General features: G+C 45.0%; 2 protein-coding genes across 2 annotated transcripts; both read left to right on the plus strand.

The window, feature by feature from the left end:
• The first annotated feature begins 9997 nt into the window (after window positions 1-9997).
• On the plus strand, window positions 9998-10936 carry LOC123347310 (olfactory receptor 11L1-like). Its single transcript, XM_044984729.1, has one exon. The coding sequence runs from the start codon at window positions 9998-10000 to the stop codon at window positions 10934-10936; it is 939 nt and encodes a 312-aa protein (XP_044840664.1).
• Window positions 10937-16659: 5723 nt separating this feature from the next.
• LOC123348839 (olfactory receptor 14A16-like) lies at window positions 16660-20379 on the plus strand. The gene is made up of 2 exons (XM_044986500.1): window positions 16660-16777; window positions 19417-20379. The coding sequence occupies exons 1-2, from the start codon at window positions 16754-16756 to the stop codon at window positions 20377-20379; spliced, it is 987 nt and encodes a 328-aa protein (XP_044842435.1). The 5' UTR covers window positions 16660-16753.
• The last annotated feature ends 6653 nt before the right edge of the window (window positions 20380-27032 follow it).

Raw genomic sequence — 27032 nt, forward strand, 5'->3', positions numbered from 1 at the left:
TGATTTGATAGCTTGGTGGTTTCGGCCTCCATCTCTGAGGTGGGAGACCTGGAGTCTAGTCTAGTTTTCCTGCTTCAGTGACAGTGGAGCAGCTTCAACAGTAGAGACTGAGGGAGGGCTACATTAGAATATTACACAGGTCAGTGGTTTGGCCAAACTTCCAAGAGTTAGGACACCCCTGTATGAATCCTTTCTCCCCTCAGGCATAGGGGTACTGTGGCACTCTGTGCACCAAAGCAACACCCTGGCACCTCCACATTCACCATTGTCATATAATTATGATATGTTTTGTACAAAAGATGCCTTCTAAAAGTCTTGATCTATTGAACATTAATATCCTGCTGGTTTTATGTGCTGTCATTGTATGTGAAGTTATGAAGTTTTGCTATATGTGTGTTACTGAAAGATGTTGTTAAGTTGGAAACACCCACCACTAGCCTTTCAGATACAACAGTGCTAATGGACCAGCAACAAAGACAATGGACTATGGAAGAGCTTATCCCCATTTGTAGATGCTTCAGTCAACCTATGGACAGAGGCACCGGGTTATATGGGCTCCAGGAGCCCCAGCCCCAGGAATATTCAGGGCTGGGGGCTGTGCTCCACCAATAACTGGAGCTGGATTTCTCCCCTGGCCCTGCCTGGAGTGGGCACCGGCCCCTGGCTGCCACTACCACCACCCCCAGCCCCGGAGCATCCCCGCCCACCCAGTAGCGTAGTGGGGTGGAAGGGGGGAAGCAGCCGCTCCCCTTTGAGCACATTTTACAAAATCACCACCTTTCCAGGCAGCCAGCACTGGGCTCCGGACTTGGAGTCCGGACCGGGTTTTGCATTTGGCTGCCAGCTGGCTCTGGGCTCTGCACCGCCCTCCTGCAGGGGGCTGCAGGCAGGTCGGGTGGTTGCCGGGCTCCCTGGGGGTGAGGAGGAGGAGGCGCCCATCCGCTCGCAGCTGCCCAGTTCCCTGAGCCGGCCGGGGTGGGCTCTGCCGGGAGGGGCCGCAGGGCAGCCCCCCCAAGTGCGGCGGGGGACTGAGGAGCAGCAGCCCCGTGCAGAGCAAGGCAGCCATGTGGCAGGCAAGGGGGCTCTGAAGCCCAGCTGGTGCCCATGGAGAGGGAAGGAAAAGGGGAGGGGGGATGTTTTTTTCTCCTGGTCTCTCTTCAGCGGAGGGGGTTGAGGGATCAGCAGGGCCAGGAGGCAAAGGAGCGACTTTGGGTTATCCCCCCCACCCACTTACCCTCCCTCAGTGTTGCACCTGGGGCTGTGAAAGGGGCTTAGTGCAGCTTGTGAAGGGGGTGGGGGTAAAGGTGCTTTAAGGTGCCAGTTGTGTCTCCTCAGTCTCACTGCTGACTAGCTGCAGACCCAGTGCTCAGAACTCAGCAATGATCTCAGGGGCTGCACAGTGCTCTATAGGAGTTTTCAATTACCTGCTAAATGCTTCCGCAACGCCACCTTTTCACTCAGCTACATCCTGAATAGTGGGGACTGGGGGTGGGGGAGGGGGGAGTGTAGCTGATGCCAATTTGAGGTGAATAGTCTCTTGGCCAGATTCTACTGCGTTTATGGTGCTTTGTGCCATGGGCTGGAGCAAAGTGGCTGGTGGATAACCAGGAATCTGGTTAATAATTGTTCTCTAAATTCAGCTTTCTTCTTTCTCTCTCTCTGAATTATCGCTAATTCAAAATAGTAGTGTGCAAGCTGACTGGATAATGATAATAGCATAATCTCTTGTTATAGCACTGTAAACCCTACTACCTGATTAGTAATTGGATATGTTGGCTGGCACCTTTTTTTACGTGTTCGCTCCCCCTGATGTTAGAACCTGGCTACACCACTGGGGAGGGGAGCTTCCTAGACCTGAGCAGCTGGGGCTTGGGTGAATTTTGTGATACTCTGCCCCTCCCAAGCCACCACCCTGCACCCCCCACTCCTGCACTATGCTGGGCAAGGGGCAGCCCCATCCCCAGTGAGGCTATGGTGAGGGGTGGCAGCAGGGGAGGCCACACGTGATGGCAACTGCCCCAGCCCGGTACCCACCATAGGGGAGGCGAGCGGGCTTTCTGGACCTGAGAGGGACCCTAGGAGCATGTGCAGTGACTGTGGGGGAGAGGAGGGGTCCCTCCCCTGGAGCTTGCTGCTGCCAGGGAGGGCGGAGGGGTGTCCTCTCTGGCCCTAGCCCTGGGGCAGCCTGTCTGCACCCCAAGTTCCTTATCCCCAGCCCTGCCCCAGAGTCCTCACCTGACGGGAAAAACACGCTACTTAAATTTGGTGGTCAATTTAGAGTATCATAGAATATCAGGGTTTGAAGGGACCTCAGGAGGTATCTAGTCCAACCTCCTGCTCAAAGCAAGACCAATTGCCAACTAAATCATCCCAGCCAGGGCTTTGTCAAGCCGGGCCTTAAAAACCTCTAAGGAAGGAGATTCCACCACCTCCCTAGGTAACCCATTCCAGTGCCTCACCACCCTCTTAGTGAAAAAGTTTTTCTTAATATCCAACCTAAACCTCCCCCACTGCAACTTGAGACCATTACTCTTTGTTCTGTCCTCTGTTACCACTGAGAACAGTCTAGATCCATCCTCTTTGGAACCCTCTTTCAGGTAGTTGAAAGCAGCTATCAAATCCACCCTCATTCTTCTCTTCTGCAGACTAAACAATCCCAGTTCCCTCAGCCTCTCCTCAGAAGTCATGTGCTCCAGCCCCTAATCATTTTTGTTGCCCTCCACTGGACTCTCCAATTTTTCCACATCCTTCTTTGCAATGTGGGGCCCAAAACTGGACATAGTACTCTAGATGAGGCCTCACCAATGTTGAATAGAGGAGAATGATCATGTCTCTCGATCTGCTGGCAGTGCCCCTACTTATACAGCCCAAAATGCTGTTAGCCTTCTTGACAAAGGCCAGAGGAGGGAGTGTCAGTGCTTGTGCGGACTTCCGGGAAGCGCATGGTGTGGAAGGGGATGCTGGGATGCTCTGGAACCACTCCTTCAAAGCCAGTCAGGACTCTGGGGGAGCCTCCTCTCTGAGCATACTGTCTCCAGGGCAAGAAGCTTACACCTTCCTGGGTCTGACCTCAGAGCATTCAGCATGCTCTTCCACACTGTGTGCTTTCCGCAGTGAGTCCGCCCAGGCGGGGTCCTGGGGCAGCCAGAGATCCCTGCACCCCAACTCCGCAGTCAGATGTGACTCACAGCCAGACTGTAAAACAGAAGGTTTATTAGATGACAGGATCACAGTCTAGAACAGAACTTGTGGGTACAGAAAACAGGACCCCTCAGTCAGGTCCATCTTGGGGGGTGGGGAGCCCAGACCCAGGTTCTGGGCCTCTCCCCATTTCTCCAGCCAGCTCCAAACTGACACTCCCTCCTCTGGCCTTTGTGACTCGATTCCGGACAAGGAGGCCACCTGATCTTTGTCCCCAACACCTTCAGTTGGCACCTTGCAGAGGAAGCTGAGGCACCCACACAGTATTCAGAGAAAACATTAAGAACATTCCCACTTTGTCACAACAGGTGCAACAAAATATAATACTGTATATTGAAGTAGGCAAGTGCTGCTTCTGACTTTCCACTTTTAATTGACCCTTGTAATCTTGTGGCACTGACGCGTTGTAGCTTCATTTTATATCGGCTTACAGGGCGGGAGCGGGGGGGGGGGGAGGCACCATTTTGGGCCCCACCAAAAATTATACAAACTTGCCGCCTATGCCTATGGACAATGGCTGCCATGACTCATTGGCAGCAGGCAAGGGCTTGTGACCAGATCATATGATACTGAACTCCATTTTGGTACCTGTATTTTTCCATAAACTGGGCTTGGAAATTGGCTTGAAAAAAAGGGGTTCCTTCCATATGGAATAAACTATAAAGGGGGGATTGACATCACCACAGCAGCCCACTCCCCACACAAGAGAACGCTTGGAAACACCTGAGGAATGAAGACTGAACTGGGGGAAGTACTGGTGCCAGGCTAAAGGGGTTTCTAGCCTGTGTATGGAAGCTTGATGGACTGTTGTACTATCTAACAGGGTGAGACACTGCTTGATTCAAATCCTATTTCATGTATAAGCAAACCGTCGTTTTCTTTATTTCTTGGGTAATCATATGATCTGTTTGCTATTACTTGTAATCACTCAAATCTATCTTTCTGTAGCCAAACAATCTGTTTTATATTTTTTTAACTAAATCAGTGTGGCTTGAGCGAAGTGTTTGGGAAAAAGCTCAGCTCAGTTAACAAAGGTTTTGTGCATATTCCTCTCCACATAGAGAGAGGGGCAAACTGAGTAACTGGAATTCATTCATACCGGTCAAGCTTTTGACCAGGGCAGGACAGTACAGCTCTGGGGTCCTAGGCCGGGGAGCTGGGGGTATTTTGCCTGGACCTTCTCTATTGTAGGTTCATGCAGTGGCTGGCAGAGCGTTCATGAACACAGCTGGGTGTGGCCCCTGCCTGTGGAGGTTGATGTGAGTGCAAGCTTGGAGGGATTTACAGCTTGACACAATGTCACAGTGCAAGGGGGAACCCAGACTGGTGAGACAGAGGGCTCAGCTGTACCACAGTCCCAGGTGGTACCCTGGGTGGGGGGAGACACCCATCACAGGGACATTGAAATTGAGTCTCCCACATCCCAGGTGAGTGTATGCTAAATGTTGGGCTAAAAGCTATAAGGTGAGCATCAGCCATTTTGTATGGGGCGAGGCAGGTACCTAATTCTTTCTCACAAGAAACAGCCATCTGAGTCCCTGGCAAGCCGAGCTAAGCTCCTCCTTGGTGTCCGGACTTAGGAACCTGTTTCTGTGAGAAGACTGGGGCCTAGGACATAACCCTGCTGTCTGCATCTTCCATTGGCTAGCTTAGATGTGGACCCATTTAGTGTGTTGCCTTTTGAGGATCTCATTCGTAGGCACCTATCTCTCCTCATTCATTGTATAGGATCCTTGGTGCCTAACTCGGCTTTGTGGATCCCAGTGTTGTTCCAGCAATTTCCTAGACACCTAAAAGTTAGGTGGTGCAGCACTGAGCATTGCAACACCAAAGCCCCTTTGTGGAGATGAGTCCTAAATCTATGTTTAGGTACCTAAATAAGAGGCTTGGCTTTCAGAGGTACTGTTTGCCCTGGTTTCAGAACAGGATTAGAGGCCTGACTTCATTCACAGAAGGTAACTACAGGTATCAGCATGCCGCTGCTTTCCATAGATCTTGACAGTGCATCATGGTTAAGTGCTAGCAATAATTAGGGTTGAGGTTTTCAAAGGAAGCTATTAAGTTTGGATGTCCAAATGCCATTTCATTATGACTGGGTGCCTAGCCCCCTTAGGCTTCTTTGAGGAGCCCAGAGTGAGTGAGGATTGGGTGCCTTTCCAAGTGATGTGCTGTGTTTCACCATAGAGCTATTGACCATGCTGTAGGAATCAGAGAAAGGTCTATTGCATCACGAAATCAGACATCCTGTGTAACACAGGTCCTAGAGTCACGTCAAGCTGCTCCCGATAATTAGTGTTTGGCTGAAGCATCTCACAGGAGGACATCCAGCCTGGAAATGAAGGCTTCAAGAGATGGAGAGTCCCCGGCCTTGCCAGGGCCAGCCTTAGGGAAAATGGTGTCCTAGGCAAACTTGTATTTTGGCGCCCCGGCCCCCCACCCATTGCCCTTGATGCCTCCCTGGGACACTCACCCCTCCCCATTGCCAGTGCCCCCCCACTGCTTCCCCTGTCCCCAAACCTCCCTGACCCCCACTGTCTCCCCCAGCCCCTCATTTGATCCTGGCCCCCACTCACCCCCCAGTGTCCCTGGCTCCCCCACTGCTTCCCCAGGCTTCTCCCCCCCATTACTCTTGACCTCTACCACTATGCCTGGCCCCCACTGCCTCCCTTGACTCCCCCAATCGAACCCGCCCCCCAAACTGCTTCCCTGGGCTCACCACTACCTCCCCTGGCCCCTCACCAATCCCCCCTCACCACCACTGCCTCCCCAGACTTCCCACTCACCCCCCAGGGCCCCTGGCTCCCACACTGCTTCCCCAGACTCCCCTCATTTCTCCTGGCCCCCACTGCCTCCCCCAGTCCCCCAATCCCACCATCACCCACTGCCTCCCATGGACCCCACCAATTCCCCCATCATGCCTGGTCCCCCACTGCCTCCCTGGACTCCCAACCCCCCCATTTCCTCAGATCCCTCCACTGCTTCCTTGGGCTCCCCTACAACCTCCCCCCCCCAGTTGCTCCTGGCCCCTGTTGCCTCCCCCAGGATCCCTCCAATTGTCCCTGGACCCTGCTGCCTCCTTGGGCTTCCCACCCCCCAGCTTCCCTGGGCCTCACTGCATGGTTCCAGATGACTCCCCAAGCCCCAGGCAGGTAACTGCAGATGCTGGCCTGCGAGGAAAGGATGGGACTCAGCAGGCTTCTTCGCACTCCCTCTGGCAGAGAGCTGTGCTGCCAGTCCAGTCTCGCTTCTGGGCACACCTAATTGGGCTGAGCGGGAGCGCTCACTGCTGGTTCCTTTCCCAAGCAAGTCCCTTCAGCCATGCTCAGCTTGACTCCCACCTTGGCAGAAATCTGGGGGAGGGGCATGCATCCCTGCATGCCTCCATTCCCCTCCCCTTCCCTCCTCTCCCCCTCAATGTCACCTATGGTGTGGTCCTAAGTTAAACCCCTTACAAAAGTCTAAATATCTTCTATCTACACAGGTACATCTAGGTTTGACAAGACCTATTATCCATAAAATGATGTTGATTGCCATTGACTAGACTCCCATTCTTCAACTATTTATTGATTGAATCCATATTAGCTTTTCCATTATTTCCTACAAGACTGATGTTAGGCTAATTGGTCTATAATTGCCTAGATCACTCTGCTTGCCTTTTCAATTATAGAATATCAGGGTTGGAAGGGACCTTGAGAGCATCTAGTGCAACCCCCTGATCAAAACAGGACCCATCCCCCAAACAGATATTTACCCAGTTCCCTAAAGGGCCCCTTCAGGGATTACACTCACAACCCTGGGTTTAGCAGACCAATGTTCAGACCCCTGCACTATTCCTCCCTCCGATTAGCACTTGCCCAGCCTTCTTGAATTTCCCCAGTATCCCAAGATTTATAAATCAACGATAATGGTCCAGAGATCTCTTCAGCCAACTTTTTTTTGGTACTTTTGGGCACAAATTATTTGGACTTTCTGAATTCAAAATATTTACCCTTTGGTTAATGCTATATTAATATCCTTCTTAGTTACCTAAGGACTCAGAAGTACTTCAGAATCCTCATGAGATATAAAAACATCATCCTGCGTCTTTTCAAACAGACAATATATATATTTATTTGAATAATTTTGATTTTTCTACATCATCAACAATGTTACTGTCTCCATCTAGTGACAGGCTTATACCATTGTTATGATTCCTTTTTTCCAGGTATTCTTGAAAATGTCTTTCTTATTACCTTAGCCCAGCCATTGCTGGATTTTGTCCTCATGTCTTTAGCTTCCCTTATCAATTTTCATAGCTTCTAATATGCATTCATCGTTATCTATTGCCCTGTTTTCATTTGTTATGCTTATATTTTTGTTTCTGTTTTAACAGCTACTTTCACTTCCCCTCTTAACCAAGATGGGCTTTTGACCAGTTTTCTTCTTTCAAAAATGGGAAATGGTGGCTTTTTTGGCAACCAAGTAAACCTTTTTTAACAATTCCTAGTTTTAATTCACATTTTTCTGTCTCTATTCTTCATCCCAGTAACTTTTTCTCCATTTTTTTTGTATCAGCATTTTTAATCAGCCCTTTTAAAGTGTGTGTGTGTGCGTGCACGCGTGCATGTGTGTTATCGTTTGGGACTTTCCTGTGATTTCCCATAAGAAATGTAGTCAAGTTATTTTCAGTGGTGTATAGACAAGCACTTAATTCAAAGCCAGATATGCAGGAGCCTGTTCATTTCTGGTCATAAAGTTAATGAAATCCCAAAATGAGATTTTAGGGATGGTCTATGAGGAGGGGAAGGGAGTTTGTGTGAGAATCAACAGACTCTTTCTATTTTTTTTCTAAGCAAGTTTTCTCTGAAGTAGTTAAGAGAAGTGACTTTCTGCAAGTGACACTGCAGAGTTCTAAGCTTAGAACTCCAGAGTGTCACTTGCGGAAAGTCACTTTTCACAGGAAAACCAGACACTGAGGAATCATTAGTAGAGGTTTCCTGAGTTGCGTTTGGTATAATGACTGGAAGTGGAGAAAGTTGGTCAGGTTTCTGGAGGGATTCAGTTCAATGTGGATTCAGAGGCTTAGAAATGCAACCCAGTGCCAGGCTGCTTCCAAACATAACCCAGAGTTTCAGCCTAAAGTAGGGGCCAGTTGGCTTCCTTCATAAAGATCTCTTTCCTACAGCTCTGCCTGTCTGCTACATCACTGAATCAGACTACGGGAGAGTAAATGGCTAATCTCCATACACACCCATCTATCTATCTATTGATCTAATTGGCCTTCATCAATGTAAAATCTGACCCTAAAAGTTCTTGAATTGAGCCTGATCCAAAAACAGCCGAAGTCAATGTATTTGGGCTTTTGTATCTGGCCCCATATGAATTTCCACCCTTTTTCTGATATGTCACATGCTTTAGATTACACCTCAGTCATTAAAACAGAACAGCTGGGGTCTTGCTTTGTGTATCTCTGGTTCGGGAATTCCAGCGGGGTTACAGAGACTGGGTCCCAGAGATGCCAAGCGAGGGTTGAAATGAAGGTACAGTTCGAGTATGAGTTATTATTTCGCTGTGTCAGCCTCCAGAAAGCTGAACCCTGATCAGCAGTGGGTGGATGCTAGGTACTCTCTTTGCTATGTGATTTAGAACATGGGAACAGGTGGTTTGAAGTCCAACCACAATTCAAAATGTGATTAATTTTGGGGGAACTGCTGATTCTTGGATTATGTCCTCATTTCTTGCTCAAAGGGAATCAAGTAAGTTACCAGGACTATCTGTTCTATACTTGGGTCTGAGCAGTTTTCAACCATGAGTACTTTAACATTTGATTATGGTTATGGAAAAGGTTATGCAAAAATAGACCTTCTTATTGAACAGATATGTCCATATTCAGAATTGTATATGCTGACTATACTTACTAATATTCTGATAGATAGATAGATAGATATTCAATGTTAACACAACTATGAGAGGAGAGGCAATCTATTGTTTTATACATCTGCTGTACAATTACAAACCTTTGTTACTTCAGACAATGCCTGAGCAGAGAAATTCCGTCATAACTCTCAGATGCTAGAATGAGATTTGCAGAGCATTTGTGACTGTGAGTGTATGTTTGTGCCAATGTGGGATTGTGAGGGTGTATGTGTGTGCGTGCATGTTTATATGTGTGAATTTTACTGTGAGGATGTTTCCTTTCCTTTATGTGTGTGTGAGACAGTGTGCATTTATGAGTGAGATTTTGTGTGATTTTGTATATATTGTGGTGAGATGTGTGAGGTGTATTTATATGTGTTGTGCTGTTTCTTAGGCATTTACTTGTGTGTATGAAAGTGCAAGTGTGTTTGTTAAAGCATGTGTCATGGAGTATTTTTCTGTGTGAAGGTTTGAGTAACTGTGTTTGTATGTGAGAAAGTTTGTGTGGGAGCATTTGTGGGAATGTTTGTGCATGGGTATGTTTGCATTTCATTGTCTAAATATGAACTTTTCCATGATACCTGAAATATATGTGTACCAAAAGAAATATATTAAATAATCAAATTTAATTACTACCTTGCAAAAAAATGAGAAGTTAAATGGATGGGGAGTTGAAAGAAAGAAAGAAAGAAAGAAAGAAAGAAAGAAAGAAAGAAAGAAAGAAAGAAAGAAAGAAAGAACTAAAAAGCACTGTGGTGATGCTGATAGTGTTCCCTTAGGCTCCTTTGAGAATCGAAGCTGTAATTGTTATTTATTATGATATTGGCGGTGATGCTGGTTATAAGAGTGATAATGATGGTGATTCTACCATCTGCAGGCAAATTCTAGCTCTCCCAAGGAGATGACCAACAGCACCACAGTGGTGGAGTTCTGGCTACTGGGGTTCCATAGCCTTCCTGGCTGGCAGACCCTGCTCTTCATTGTGTTCTTGGTCATCTACATCCTAACCATCACAGGGAACATTGTCATCATCTCGGTGGTGAGGCTGGAACCCCAGCTCCACTTGCCCATGTACTCCTTCCTCCAGAACCTCTCCTTTCTGGAGATCTGCTACACCAGCACCATCATGCCCAAGATGCTGGCCAACCTACTGGTAGAGAGGAAGGCCATCTCGTTTGCTGGATGCATGGCACAGCTCTATTGCTTTGTCTTCCTGGGGGCCACTGAGTGCTTCCTCCTGGCGGTGATGGCTTACGACAGGTACCTCGCCATATGTTACCCATTACATTACACAGTGGCCATGAGTGATGCATCTTGTACCCGTCTGGCCATGGTCTCCTGGGTGACTGGCATCTTCACCGGGCTCTTACCCTGCTTGCTAATCTCCAGACTTCCTTTCTGTGGCTCCAACCAGATTAAACACTTCTTCTGTGATATCCCTCCATTGCTCAAGCTCTCCTGCTCAGACACCTCCACTACTGAGGTCGTCATATTCATTCTCTCCCTCCTGGTCCTTGTCAGCTGTCTGCTGCTGACCCTAGTGTCTTACCTCTTCATCATTCTCACCATCCTGAAGATCCCCTCCTCCTCTGGGAAGAGGAAGACCTTCTCCACCTGTGGCTCACACCTGGCCGTGGTGGCCATCTACTATGGCACCATGATCTCCATGTATGTCCGCCCTACCTCCAGCCTGCCCTCGGAGCTCAATAAGATTGTCTCTGTGTTCTACACCATCATCACCCCCCTCCTGAACCCCGTCATCTACAGCCTGAGGAACAAGGACTTCAGGGATGCTTTAAAGAAAGTAATCAGCAGGCAGTGCAGTCTCCACAGAGTGTAAATAAATATAAGAGGTTGGAGGCTGGATTCTGGCTTACGCTGAGGGGCCTTTATACCAAACTGGCTGTATAAAAGTGAGTGTAAATTACAATTACATCCACTTTCATTTTCTTTTACACTGCCAGAATACTGTAAAAGGGCCTCAGTGGTTATCTAGCTATCCTCTTGCAAACCCCTCTATTGATGAAAAATTGAATCCTTTTTGTATAAAGTTTACCCAAATAAATTCACACACATTCCAAAGTTAACACAATCTGAACATTTGCTGTGGTGATTTACCTACTTGATTTTTGATTTTATATATTGTCTCATTTTTCTTTTTATTGGTTTATTTCATTATCGTGCAGTCTGAGCACCTTGAAATGCTTCACCAATAAACCATGCTTCTCTTATTTGTAATATTTTATTCTAAGTGTGAAAGAGTAACTGCTTGACACTGATACACTGATATTTCTAATTAGAATTTCTTTTTTTTTGGTCATAAATAAAACAAATAGGAAAAATCCAGGATATCTGGAGAGTATGTTGTTGAGATCAGAAATGAGAGACGAACTTTCCACAAGACAATCTCTCTACTGACATACAGTCCATGAGCTCTAATAAAAAAGTCCAAGAACTTCAAGACCTAATGTTCTGCCCAGGTGGGTCACTTTTCAGGATTGGGATGAAATAAAAGCAACTTTTGAAAATAGGGCTCAAAATAATTATTGCAAATATTGTCTTAATATTAACAAGACTGCAAATAATAATGCTGAAAGGATCCCTAAAATGTCATGGACTAGGCTGCAAGTTTGATGCTGTCTCGTTTCAAACTGTAGACAAGACCTTAGATGCCCAGGTGACTAAGGGCCAAGTTTTTAAAGACATTTAGGTGCCTCTAAGGAGGTAGTGGGGCACTTTTGAAAATGGCAGAAAATGTTGGGGTTTTTTTGTTTGTTTGTTTTTTTGTTTTTTTTAACCATTCTCTAGTCTTTTGGGATGAAATTGCAACCCACTTAGAGGATTTTGAATGCTCAGGTCTGAACGAAATTAATAGGGACTGACATCCCATTTGCCAAGGCAGCTTTGAAAATCTCTGTAGTAGTGATCTAAATAGCACTGAAGACATGGGCAGTGGCACGGCATCCTCACTCCATGCCAGCCCTTGTCAATGGTGATCTCTCTCTGTTCTACTCAGCAGGGTGGTGTCTAAAGCAACTGACACACCCAGGTCCCAGAAATCCAACTGTTGAGAACATCAATTCTCTCATCTTCCAAAACCTAGTGGTGCTGTAGCACTCAGTGAGCCTAATCCATTCATGGTAAAAGGGGCACATCACCACCTGTAGTTAATGTTGCCTGGCTAATTTATATGAGAGATGAATTTGCACTGCTCTGCACAAGACCAAAAACTCCGATTCTGGAGTCACCTCTGAAACACACAGGCGGTGAAATGCCATAGAATGCAGTAACAGCACTATGTGCATTATTTATTTATAGAGAGAGATAGAAAACCACATACCCCAAAATGTTGGCCTATTCACAGCATTGTAAGAAATATTGACTCGGTTCTCTCGCTTCGCAGTAGTTTATCCTCCATAACATTCTCCTTCCTTTACCATAAAAGACATCCCATTCATCAATTGTAAAATTCACCTCCTTCACCAACCATTGACCTCTCTGCCCTCTGCCACCAGTAGACTTCTCTGCCCTACACTACTTCTCTACTGTTGCCTGAACTATTGATTATGTATTGATCTCCCTAATTATTTAGCATTCCCAATTAACACTCTGAAATATGGCAGGTTCTTGTCCCAAGATCAGGCTCAGTATTATCAGAATTACTCTTTAGCTGAGAGCCCATCTGTGACAACAACTCACACTCCAGGAACCCATGGTTGAACAGCTGCTGAGTTGCCCACTTACTTCCTTTTTATTGATGCATAGCAGTGGGACTTTTTAACCCTTTACAGGTAAAATAAGTAAAGAACAGCTACTAAGAGGGATTTTATAGCTAACTGGCTGGTTGGGTTTTCATAAAAGAGAGCTCCCCTCCCTTTATTTATCACAAACATTATCTTGGCACGGCAGCACTAGTATAGCATCACTGTTGCATCATAATTACTGTCACCCTTTCTAAGCTGTCTAACATCAACATGCTAACTTGGATTCCTTTGAAGTTTGGTGTGCCTCGGGAGGGTTCCGGGTACGGGTAGTGTTCCAGATTTGGAATCAATTGAGCTGGGCTTTGGAGAGATATCAGCTCTGGAATAAAATAGCCCTTTCCTCAAAAGTTTGTTTATTTATTCTTACACAGCACTTCAGCTCAAACTATGGAGGTGATACAGGTCAAAATGGTCTCAATTTGTCGAGTTTTACCCAAGTCAGTGCATGGCCCCGTTAACTCTTTGGTGTATCCAAATTTAGAAGGACATTTAAGAACAGGAATGTTCACTTTTTACAGAGCGCGCACCCCAATACAGATCTAAACATCCAGAGAGTTTCCATTCAATCCATTTTTTCTTGTTTTAAAGCTCTACTCTTGTAAGTGGCCTAAAATCCAAACGGTTACTCAGATTGTTTTAAAATTTGCTGTGACTCATGGGCACGTGGAATAGCTTTAGTGATTCAAATTTGGGGTTCCAGAGTCACAGGGTGGCCCCCAAAATGGTTTCCTTCTTCTGACTAGTGCTTTTAAACTAATGACTGGGTACATCACAGACCTCTCTGAGACTGACGGCTGTGAATTCACACTTCAGGTAACATAACCAAATAAAAGTTAATGACAAATGCCCACCTAGGACAAAATGCATTTTGGGCTGAGTCATTGAATGTTGCTACAATGTGTGTGTCCTGGGTGGCAATTTTATTTGGGGGGGGGGGAATGTACTCAAAGTTTTTGTGGGAAAAGTTAGACATGTGAGAGCTTCCTGGGAAGGGAGGGGGTAATTATGGTGCAGAAGATTGGGGGAATAGGGGGAGAAGGGTTTGGGGCTGCAGCAAAGGCAGGGAGGAATGGGGAGGGGGATAAGTGGTGATTGTTGGTAGTGGAGAGAAGAGAGGTTGGGAGGCTCAGATGAGGAAGGTGTGAGTGTTAGGGGGTGTGGGGAGTTGAGACAATGGCTAGGGGTATATGGGGTGAGTGGGAGGGGGACTGAGTGACAAAAGGGGCGGGGCACCTGTCAGCCCCACATGCTCCCCTCTCATGTGTGTGCCCAAATCTAGGGGTCTCTTGCCCCTCTAGGCTCTCGCTGCCTCCCATCTGCCCCACATATGAGCCAGCATCTTGGAAAGTCCAGCCCCTTTGGGTGGGGAGCTAAGAATGGGCAAGTTTCCTTCCTTTCAGAGGCTCTGAAGATCCAAGGAGGGGGCTGGGAACTCCCATGGAGATGAGCAGAGAGCCTGAGCCAAGCGCTCTGAGGGGATTAGACTGCTTTGAGTGAAACTGACACAATGATACCTGCCTGACAAAGAGCTAGCTTAGCATTGTATTCACCAGGAACAAAAGGAACCTACAGGCCTATATCCTGTGAAGCTGTTAGCAGAAGGCTTTGAGATCTATGAGCCTTAGCTGAAGTAAGTGGCCCCACAGTGACTCTGTGATTTGGAGAACTAGGAACATTGTTCTTATGGGGGGTGTTTGTATAAAATGACACCAGGTAACCACAGAAACATTGAACTGATACTGGGCTTGGATGTTTTAGGATAGAATACTTGGTAGATGATTAGAAATGAAGTTACCTTGGCAACAAATTGACCAATATGATAATAAATGAAAATAATTAAATTCTGAACTGAAAGGATGAGGACACCAAGATTATTAGGGTGAGGAACTTATATATGGGCAAAGGAGTTGGGCATATCTGTGAATATATATGGTAACTTTCGGACCCTCTACTCGGCCAGGCCCCAATGCAAGGGGGAGATCCGGACCATTGGACTCGTTTGGCAGGCCAGGGACCAGAGAGATGACTGCTTGTCTCTGACCACCAAATCCCCAGGAAACAGTGTGATTCTACGTAAGGAATGATACAAAGTATCAGCTTCATCTTATAGTACTGCTGCAATTTTATGTGACTGGGAACATTTGTGTCTTCACTAATTGTACTGATAAAATTGCTTAAAGTTTTACTTTACTCTGGTGTAAAAATGTCACCCCCAAAATCACAGATCCAAACCGACACTGGTCTAATGGTAAACATTTATAGTACAGACCAGGTCTCTGTGTTCATTTTTAAGATTGCATTCTAAGTGCATCAGAGTCATTTCCTTGAGTGTGTGTCTACTAGGGAACAGTATTGTGTGAATAGGTGTGCTTTTGTCAGTGTACGTTATTTTGAATGTGCTCCTGGGAAATCAACATGCAATTTAGTTTTTACACGGCTCTGCATCTCTTCGAGAATGTGTGTTTCTGACTGTGAATCATTGTGTGAAGTTATGAATGTATAACATCATGTGTGAAAGATATGTGAGCGTGTGCATTATCAGCCCTCGTTAGGGTCTGTGAGTGGATTTCTGAGTCTTCATTTGTGTTTGATTGCTTCTGAATGACAATATTGTGTGTTTACCAGTGCAAAGTGTGTGAGTGTGTGTGTTTTGTGAGTGTGTGTTGCTGTGTGTATGTTTCAAATTGCACATAAGTGACATAACTGGTTATTTATCAGTGAATATTACTATGTTTGTGAGTGTACATTGACTTAGCAGAGTCCCTGTATTAAAGCCAAAAGCTGCTATCTACCTTCAGCTCCTAGCCGGTAAGATAATAACCTTTTAGCGAGTTATGGAAAGGAGAGAAGTTGAAGAGTAGAACTAATTGGGAAAGGGAGTTTCTCATCTTCTGAGGCTTTTCAAGAAATTTGAAATATTTTCCCATATGGGATAACTGAATTATTTTTCAAACAGATAATCTGAAAGCAAAACAAAACAAAAATAATAATAAAAAAACAGAATAGGTCAAAAGAAAATATTTGGCTTCCATAATTTTTATAGTTTCATAGAATTTTAGACCAGGCGGGATGATGCAAGCAACTAGTCAGAATTTCTCTTTATCACCGACCACTGAATCCCACCCAGTTACCCCTGTGTTGAGCCCAACGACTTCAGTTAAACTAAACCATTTCAGTCCTAAGCAGACTGCACTGTTGTGAGCCACAGGCCTAGACCTGGGCAGACTGAGGTCTCACCTGTGCCCTAGGCCCTGGCAAGGACAGGGAACTGATCAGCTGGGGCACATCCAGGTGATCCTAGCAGGCGACCTGCGCCCCATGCTCCAGGGCAAATTTTCATTTTGATTTTGACCCTTTACTTTTCACTTTTCTTTAGAATTAACTGAAATTTCCAAATGATATTTTTAAATTGAAAAATGTCAAAACTGGACATTTTAACAAATTTTAACCTTCTAAGAGAAATCAAAATAGGATATTCATCAAAACCAACCAACCCTTTGCAGCAAACAGGGTTTCCATGAATCAGCATTTTCTGATGAACAAAACCATAGTGTGAGAAAATTTCCAACCTGAGTTCATAATCAGCCCACTGACTACAATTTCTTCCTCCACTCTTAGGCCCCAACTCTGAAACATGTCCCTCCCTCCCACCGGCAGACTTCTATGTCCATGTGAATGCCCTTCAACCGGGGGCTCTCAAACTTTTCTCTGATCACTGATCATATCAAGAGAGAGATGCCTGGTGGACACGTCCCCTCTCCATTGTGATCTCATCAACTTCTCTCCTCCCAGACACAAATATAGAGACCACCTCCTTTGCCCATTCAAGTTCACACAACAGCTCAACATTAACCTACTGCCTCATCTTCAGTTCAGATTCACAGGAAAAGGAAATGGATTTGAAACTGTTTAACAAGGTGAGATCCCCAGCAGGTCAATATCAGCCATAGCTCCATTGGTGTCAATGGGCAAGAACCACAGCTGGTGTAAATCAGCAATAGCTCCAGTGGTGTTAATGAGGCCAGATTCCCCAGCTGGTGAAAACTGACATAGCTGCCTGGGCATCTTAGGGCCAGATCCCAGCTAATGGAAATCAAACTAGCTCCATTGGAATTAAAGGGCCAAAACTTGACTTGGCATAAACAGCCCTAACTACTCAGAACTCAGTGGAACTGTATCAGTTTACACCAGTTTAGGACGTAGCTAGGAGCTTTTTGTGCTTCCCTCTGGCTGCTTCTTAGTGGCCAACATCAAACAGCCAGGACAGCCTGAGCTGTGGGTTCCTGTGGTGGCTGCATCCCAAGAGCTGCTGATGCAAAGCAGGAGAAAAAATCTCTGCTCTTGCAGAGCTGATTATGTGGAGTTAATGAAGGAACAGGCTCCTCCAGGTCAGCTGGGGCTCTGGTGCCACTGGGCTCTGAGCTGTTGTAGGTCACATGTCTGTGCTATAAATATATAGTTTATTCTGTAATCTCCTTCAGACACCCTTTGGGCCTCAGCTCTGCATTGTTTTTAGCCCAGCATCCTTTCAGGGTGCTGCCACCACTTGAGATCCAGGGCATGTTGTGTTCCCTCTCTGGGGGGCTAGGTTCAACTAGGGCAGCTTGTCATGGTGGTTTGCTCCTGAGGTGAGATCAGAGCTGGGCTCACAGCCCTGGAGACAGGAGTCAGCTATTTAGCCCCAGAACAAGCACATCCTGGGTTGTGACCATGTTTGAAGCCTGCAGAAGCCGGAATCAGTTTCACAGCTGGGTGGGGCTTCCTGCCCCCATCCTCTTTAGTCCTTCACCTCTCAGCCAAGGCAGTCCAAGGAGGGAAGCAGGGAGTGTCTATCTGTGGAGAGGATCCTTGTCTTCTAGGAACTATAGAGAGACCCAGCAACTCAGGAAATATGGTGGAGTGGCAGGGAAACAGCTGCTGGATAATACAGAGATGGGGTGTTATTGGCAGATACAGAGAATGGCAATGACTGAAGAACCCTGGTGGTGAAGTTCCCAGGCTGGGAAACATTCCACAAAAACCAGTGCTGTAAGTTATTTCAGTTAAACATGTTCAAGTGTTAATATGCTGGGCAAATTTCATAATAGATCTATGGGTTACAATTGGAACTCTTTAAGATTCTTAATATAATTTAATCAAACCTTTAGAGTTGCTCGGAGGTTGTTTGTTTTTTCGCAGCAGAAAACATTTGACTTTTCATAGAAATTTTCATAGAAAATCGTGTGTGTGTGTGTTCATTGATAACCAGGCAATGTCAGGTAAACTGCTGGAAACTGAAACATTTTCACCTAAATTAAGGGGGAAAAAAAGAGTTTTGCAATACATAGGTTGTGCTTCAGGAATAACAAAATTCCCTAGAATATTTCTTTAGTTGAAAACCCAGGTTTCCTTTGAAATAATTTAAATAGAAAAAGTCTGAATACCCCAGACTGGAAACTTAGATGTAAGCCAAGATGGGAACAGTGATATTGTCCAATAATAATAAAAGTTGCTCCCAGTCACTCTATTGCAACTGTGTTTATTTCCGTTTCAAAGAGATACTTGTTGATTTATAAATCTGAGTAAGTAGCAAAGTTGGTAGCCCACAGATGAGCCCAGAGATATTAAACATACTAGCGCCTTAGATGGAGAACAGAGAATTGAAGCCCCCCACCAAAGACTGTCTCTCTTATCCCTGCCAATGACATAAAGCAGGTGAATGGGATTAGAACCAAAATATTCTGCTCTAGCGCCATATCCTCTGTCCCACGCTGCTGCCGGCTAAACACAAATGCTGTAAATGGGGTCACTGAACATACACCTAATAAGACAAATCCCATACCTCACAGAGCCGACAGTCCTAGCAGACAGGGCAGAGAAAGGGATAAAGGGGAAATAGAGGCACAGGGAGGGGAAGAGACTGGCCCATGGTCACACAGCAGATCAGTGGAAGAAACAAGAATAGAATCCAAGTCTCCTGATGGCCAGTGACCTGCATAGCCATAAACTGACAGAGGTAAACAATGCAGCAGAGAGGTAGCTGAGCAATGCTACTAGCCCATCAATACACAGAGATGGAAATGGGATTTTGTGTCACAAATCTATACGCAAGCAGGCAGCAAGTTGTCTATGTGGTGTTGCAATGGAATCATTACATACGAGATCTCATGCAGGATACTGAGTTACTGTATGTCATATTTTCCTGAAAAGTGGATATCAGACAGTGTTGACATTTTAGCATTTTAGTTTCATGCCCAAGTCCAGAGCCTCCTGTTTGTAGCAATAGGGGATCCAGCTTGGCTAGAATTGTTGCATTGGGATTGTACTTTACACCATCCTTCACACGGCATTTTATCAAGTCATATCCTGAGTTAGATCTTCAGATGGTGCAAACTGATGCAGCTCCATTGACTTTAAGAGAGCTGCACCAATTTACATTCATATGATAACTCCTAGTTAATAGCAGTGACGAATGCTGTGCATCATAAACACTCAAATCATGAGATATTGCTGCAGGGAAACAGGGCCACTCCTGCTGTCAGTGTAATCCCCATTGTATTTGTCCTTCCCTCCACAGCCATCACACAATGAACTGAAAAAGGAAATGTCCAATCGAACCACTGTGACCGAGTTCCTTCTCCTGGGATTCTCTGATGTTCGGGAGCTGCAGATTTTGCACTTTATGGTGTTTCTGCTGATTTACCTGGCAGCCCTGCTGGGGAATCTTCTCATCATCGCAGCCGTAGCCCTCGATCACCATCTTCACACCCCCATGTACTTCTTCCTGGCGAATCTGTCCATCATAGACCTCGGCTCCATCTCCGTTACCATTCCCAAATCCATGATCAATTCCCTCATGAACACCAGGTCTATTTCTTATCCTGGATGTGTCACCCAAGTCTTTCTCTTTGTAGTCTTCATTGCAGCTGATCTTGCCTTACTCACCATCATGGCATATGACCGATACGTCGCCATCTGCCAACCACTGTACTATGAGAGAGTGATGAACAGGAGAGCTTGTGTCCAAATGGCAGCCAGTGCCTGGATTACTGGTATTGTCTACTCTGCCCTGCACACCGGGAACACCTTCAGTTTACCCTTCTGCCAGTCCAATGTCATCAGCCAGTTCTTCTGTGAAATCCCCCAGCTACTCAAGATCACCTGCTCTGACTCGTACCTCAGTGAAGTTGCGCTTCTTGCCTTTAGTTTTTTTTTAGGTTTAAACTGCTTTGTTTTTATAATTGTGTCTTATGTTCAGATCTTCAAAACCGTGCTGAGAATCCCCTCTGAGCAGGGCCGGAATAAAGCCTTCTCCACCTGCCTGCCTCACCTCACAGTGATCTCCTTGTTACTTTGCACTGCCATGTTTGACTATCTGAATTTCACCTCCAGTTCAGCATCTAATCTAGATCTCTTGGTGGGTGTTCTCTATGCTGTCATGCCTCCAATGATGAATCCGATCATCTATAGCATGAGAAACAAGGAGATCAAAGCTGCATTGAAGAAACTGATTGTGTGGAGGTTATTCAGCAAGAATTAAAGTGTCTGTCATTGTACCATGACTGTGATTTCATTCTGAGCTTCTTTATGGATATAGTGAACTGATGATAAAATTGTCTCCTTGAGAACATAGGGTCCAATCTGTTTAGGAACTCATAAAATCCAGACTAACTCCACTGAAGTCAAATGAGTTAGTTTAGAATTACACCAGTGTAAATAAAATCAGAATCTAAATATTTATCCATCACTGTACATACACACCTATCTATCTGTCTTAGGGATTTATACTGCTACCATCGCCATTCATGCTGCACAGAATATCAACAACCATAGCTAGGTCACTACTGGACTTCACGAACTTTCTGGCCCTTCTGCTTTTTTGGGATATAAATTGTAGTTGGGGTATGAGACAATTGGCTTGTTTGTTTCCTTGATTCTTTCTTTTTCATGTTGTTTCATTTTATTGATTCATTGGTTGACTTGTTTCTTTGTTCCAGGTGACTTTTGGGGAGTAGGAATTTGCAGGGTGGAATATGTTTGATTAAATGGGTGTATCTGTTAATTTTATCATCTATTGAAGGTGTCAATGTCATAATATCTTTGAAACGGTTTTCTGAAAGACTTGAAGTTTTCCTTTCCCCAATGATAAATAATTGAAACAAAGTTTCTGTGTATGTTTGGATAGCTGAGTTGCTGTTCAAATTATTATTTTAATGCTGGTTGGATTTTATTGTCTTATTTTTAATGTGTTAGGGCACAAAGATCATGTAATTATGAGTATTATCTTTTTTTATTTCAGTAAATAAATACTGCATTCTTCTTGCTATGGTGGAGAAGTATTTGGAGAGAAAGCTATTGCAGTGTTTCCTAAAAAAAAGTAATAAAGCCAGTTTTTTATCCTACCAAACTACTGCAGTGATAGATCTGGAATTGCTCATATTTTCTCTTATGTTATGCTTTGTTCCTACAGTGGTAAATAAATTGTAAGTTGTATGGAAAAGCCCGGCTAGTTACTCAATTTACTACTGGTCATAGCTCCTGTGGGAAGAATTCCAGGTTCCAAACCTGGTTGGAAAAATTATAGTTGGTACACAAATTGCTATAGCCTGGTACCCAGTTTGAGAGGGGATGAATCACACTATTCCACCCTAAGAGAGGGACAGGTGCAAAGCTGAGACCTCAGGGTGTGAACTCAGAGACCAGAGCAGGGAGCAGTGGTTCAACTAAACATGTAACCGTTGTAATTGGGATTTAGACATTTGCTTCAACGGGTAGCATACATATGAGCAAGTATGTTTGTGACCTTTGGCATAGATAAATGGCCTACTGCTTGCTCTTTAGATCTTGTTTACCTAAGACCTAATGGTAACTACAAGGTACACCACAAAGAACATGGAAGTAACAACCAAAAACCAATCTGATTCCTTTGATCCAATTCTGATTTTTACACAGAAGGGAAAGAAGCTTCCATCCGGGCTTTCTAATGGCCATGGAACAGGTGTAAGTGGCAAAGCAGTTTAATAGGCATTGCTTGGGCACAGAATGAAAGCTTGATTTTTCCCTCCCACAAAATGCACACCAGTTTAACTCCAATATTGGGACAGATCTTCTGCTGACGTAAACCAGCCCAACTGCATTGACATCAGTGGAGTTAATCTGGATTTGCATTGGTGAAACTGAGAGCAGAATCTGGCCCATTTGTGTATAAACTGTGTTGTCATGGAAGTAACTATCATGGACTGGTAGACATAAACTGAAATAGTATTTATTGGACAAAGATAGACAATTACTTCTTGGTGAATAACCTCCCCCCAGTCAGTCTCCTCAATGCAGCTTTGGTGTCTTGTTCTTCATGCTATAGATGATTGGATTCATCATTGGTAATGGTTGGAAAGCACTGGTGGGGTGTCCTATTTTCCATCAATTTTTTTGGGGGGTGTGTGTGTGGAAAATTCCATTTCCCAATCGGTCCTCTTTCCTCAAAAATATTTGTTTTTTCTTTGAAAGATCAAAAATCCAGCTGAAAAAAACATTTTTTTACAGTTTTGGGCAGATTTTGGGTGTTAATAAAGAGGCACTACTAACTCAAGGGCATCAGGTCCATCTCCAGTTAAAAGGGTCGGGTGCTGATAACCCTAACCATTCCTGGTGGAATCTTCGTGGATGCTAAGGTATGTATAAACACGGGGACTAGACTGTAGCTACCTTTTACCTCTAGAAGAAACCGCACCAGCTCAGAGCTGAAGCACATTGTCGAGGTAATGTATGTGGTGGTGGGGGAGAACTGTTCTGTGGCTTCTGAGCCCTTTCACCCACGACTAAAATCCTAATTTTCAGAAGTACCAAGTCACCACCCTCCCTCGCTGCATTGCCCAGGCTTGCTTCCACTTCCTAGTGGGATCCACTGAATTCATCCTCTTTGCTGTCATGTCCTTCAAATACTATGTGGCCATCTTCCACCTGCTGTAATATGCCAACATCATGAGCACTTGTGTCTGCATCCAGTTACAGGCTGCCTAATATACATGGGGATTCCTGGCCTTGATTGCGCTCACTGTCCTGGTGTCCCAGCTGCCGTACATCTTCGGTTAAATTAAAGCATTTCAGTCCTCAGCAGACTACACTGTTGTCAGCCACAGGCCGAGAACCAGCAACACTGTAGTGCCACCTGTGCCCTTGTTCCTGGCAAGGACAGGGGATTGATCAGCTGGAGCATGTTGAGGTGATCCTAGCAGGCGACCTGTGCTCCATGCTGTAGGGCAAAGCTTCATTTTCATTTTGACCCTTTAATTTTTTTTCACCATCTCTTTAGTATAAATTAACTGAAATTTCCAAATGAAAAACCTTTTCAGACTTGAAAATGTTCAACCTGGACATTTGAACAAATTTGAACCTTCTAAAAAATCAGATTAGGAGACTCATCAAACCCAATCCTTTCCCACAAGAAAGTTCTAGTTTTGATGAATCATCATTTTCTGATTAACAAAACATATTGTCAGAAAATTTCAAACCCAAGATCATGATCAGCCCATTGACTACAATATCTTCATCCACTCTTAGTCCCCAATCCTGAAATATGCTCCCTCCCACCACCCGGGTAGACATCTATGTCCATGTGAATGCATTTTGACAGGGTATTCTCAAAATTTTGTCAGATCACTGACCATGTCAATAGAGAGATTGCCTTATGAACACGTCCCCTCTCCTTCATCATCTCAACAACTGCCTCTCCACCCAGACACAATTATAGAGACCATGTCCCTTGCCAGTTCAAGTTCACACAATATCGCAACATAAGCTACAGCAACTATGTATATGGCAACATGATATTAAAAAGCCTTTGCGGCTGGATTAAAGATTATAAACTATAAATCAGTGTCTAGGGTCTCAGCTGCAGGAGTCACGGCGTTACAGTAGAAGCTCAGCTTCCATTTTCTAAACTATCACAATTTCCTAGTCTTCATGGTTGAGAAGGAAAATTTGAAAATGTTACCCAAGACTAAGACAAAAGCCAAGCATAACCAGTAGGGCAACATACCTCTGAGTCTTGCATGAGCCAATCACTCATGGAGAGGAGGGAGCTGTTTTGAGTTAACCAATGCAACACCTGCCTGAGTCTGCAGAGAGCCTAAACCAGTCACAAAGATAACTCCATAAGGTTGTGGTACAGTCTGCTGCTCCAGGATCGCTCTCACCATTCGTGGACAGATGGAGCAATTCTGGGAGATACAACCCATTTTTTTACAGACATGACATTATTTCTCCCCACTCTCTCCTGGTGTACCTCTGAGGTAGCCTCCCTCTTGCTGGTGTAGGACTTTGCTCTAAGTGGGTATCTTGGACTGGGCCTTTTCCTGGTCCCTCACCATCCCTGTTACGTTACCTAGCGGCCACAGACCTACTGTCTATATATTGAGCTGTCAACTTCCCAGCTGGGTGTCCATCTCACAGGTTTCTGTCTATGAACCATGATCTCACGATCTTAGAATATTGCATGGTTATTAAAATACCATCATGGTTCTAAGCAATGAGAATCAGAAATACTGGAATAAACATGAAACTAGGCATCATGGTACAGATACTCAGATCACATCAACTGGAATAGCTGCATAGCACTATCAAATTTACACCATCTGGGGATTTGGCCTTATTAACTCTAACTGTACCATGTCAGATCTCCACTTGATTTGCACCAGGTGAGGATCTGACCCTTCGTATTTGTTCAGTTTCTCGGACATAACTACAACTAGTGTGAATTAAACAGCTTTAAGATGTCACGAAGCATTGTACCTGCAGCCTAATGAGCTTTTTATTTTAGTGGTGTCTGCAGGAAGAAAATATATAGTGGCTAAGAAAGAAAGAAAGAAGCTGGTCCATTCATCCCACTAGAAATTCTCATCAGATACAGAAAATCTTAGCAACACTGAATTCCTCTAAAGTTCTGTCCTCAGTGGGAATGAATCTCTCCTTAGCCATTAAAAGTTACACTTTTAAAATTACTAAGAAAGTGAAGACTGTTGTGGAACATTTGTCTCATCTTCAATTCAGATTCAGAGACAAATAATATGGATTAGTAACTGTGAAATGGGCCAGCTGGTATAAATCAGACATAGGCCCAGTGGAGTTATTGAGGCTATATTTCCAGCTGGCCAAAAGTGACATAGCTCCATGGCAGTCTAAGGTCAGATCCCCAGCTAATAGAAATCAGTGTAGCGCCAATGAAATCAAAGGGCCACATCTCTACTTGGCGTGAACAGCCCTAACTACTCAGAACTCAGTGGAACTGTATCAATTTACACCAGTTTAGGAGGTTGCACTGAGCTTTTAGTGTTTGCCTCTGGGTACCTCTTAGTGCCCAACTGTGGGATCCTCTGGTGGCTGCATCTCAAGAGTGGCTGATGCTACATGGTGTGTGTGTGTGTGTGTGTGTGTAAAACTCTGCTCTCTCAGAGCTGTTTATGTGGGGTTAATGAAGGAACAGGCTATTCCAGGCCAGCTGGGGCTATGGTGCCACCATGTTCTGAGGTATTGTAGGTCACGTGTCTGGGTTTCAAACCTGTATCTTCTTCTGCAATCTCCTTCAGACAGCCTATGCTCCTCAGCCCTGCTTTGTTTTTAGCCACAGGACCATTCAGTGGGAACCAGTGTTGGTCGTGTTCCCCCTCTAGGGAGTTAGTGTCAGCTGAGGCAGGTAGTCAGGATGTTTTACCCCAGATTAGAGATCAGAGCTGAGCTCACAGCCCTGGAGACCGGATTCAGCTATTTAGCTCCAGGGCAGATACATAGAATCATAGAATATCAGGGTTGGAAGGGACCTCAGGAATTCATCTAGTCCAACCCCCTGCTCAAAGCAGGACCAATTCCCAACTAAATCATCCCAGCCAGGGCTTTGTCAAGTCTGACCTTAAAAACCTCCAAGGAAGGAGATTCCACCACCTCCCTATGTAACCCATTCCAGTGCTTCACCACCCTCCTAGTGAAAAAGTTTTTCCTAATATCCAACCTAAACCGCCCCTGCTGCAACTTGAGACCATTGCTCCTTGTTCTGTCATCAGGTACCACTGATAACAGTCTAGATCCGTCCTCTTTGAAACCCCCTTTTAGGTAGTTGAAAGCAGCTATCAAATCCCCCCTCATTCTTCTCTTCTGCAGACTAAACATCCCAGTTCCCTCAGCCTCTCCTTATAAGTCATGTGCTCCAGCTCCCTAATCATTTGTGTTGCCCCTCGCTGGACTCTTTCCAATTTTTCCACATCCTTCTTGTAGTGTGGGGCCCAAAACTGGACACAGCACTCCAGATGAGGCCACACCAATATCAAATAGAGAGGAATGATCACGTCCCTCGAGCTGCTGGCAATGTTCCTACTAATGCAGCCCAATATGTCGTTAGCCTTCTTGGCAACAAGGGCAAACTGTTGACTCATATCAGCTTCTTGTCCACTGTAATCCTCGAGTCCTTTTCTGCAGAACTGCTGCTTAGCCAGTTGGTTCCCAGCCTGTAGCAGTGCATGGGATTCTTCCATCCTAAATGCAGGACTCTGCATTTGTCCTTGTTGAACCTCATCAGATATCTTTTGGCCCAATCTTCCAATTTGTCTATGTCACTCTACTCTCCAGCATATCTACCTCTCCCCGCAGCTTAGTGTCATTCGTGAATTTGCTGAGGGTGCAATTCATCCCATCATCCAGATCATTAATGAACATATTGAACAAAACTGGCCCCAGGACCAACCTCTGGGGCACTCCGCTTAATACCAGCTGCCCCAACTAGACATCATGCCATTGATCACTACATCCTGAGCTGTGACCCTGTCTTGAAGCCTGCACAAGCCAGGATCAGTGTCAGAGCTGAGAGGCATTATTGATATGTGCACAGATAGACAAGGACTGAAGAAGGCTGTCAGTGGACTGCCAGATGCATCACAGGCTGGAAAAAAATCCACAAAGACCAACATTGTAAGTTTATAATCTCAATTAAAGTTGTTTGGGTATAGATGTACTGGAGAAATGTCGTAATAGAAGTATGAGTTACAACTGAAACTCAAGCCTTTTACTATAATTTAAACGTCTATAGCTTATTGACTTTCTCCTCCCCACCCTCCCGCAGCAGGGGAAAAAAAACAATTTTCACAGAAATTGTGAAATCCAAAACATTTTTGTTTTTGTTAATTGAGAACCAAAGAATTGCTAATA

Source organism: Mauremys mutica, chromosome 13 (assembly GCF_020497125.1).
Source record: "Mauremys mutica isolate MM-2020 ecotype Southern chromosome 13, ASM2049712v1, whole genome shotgun sequence".
NCBI classification, from domain to species: Eukaryota; Metazoa; Chordata; order Testudines; family Geoemydidae; genus Mauremys; species Mauremys mutica.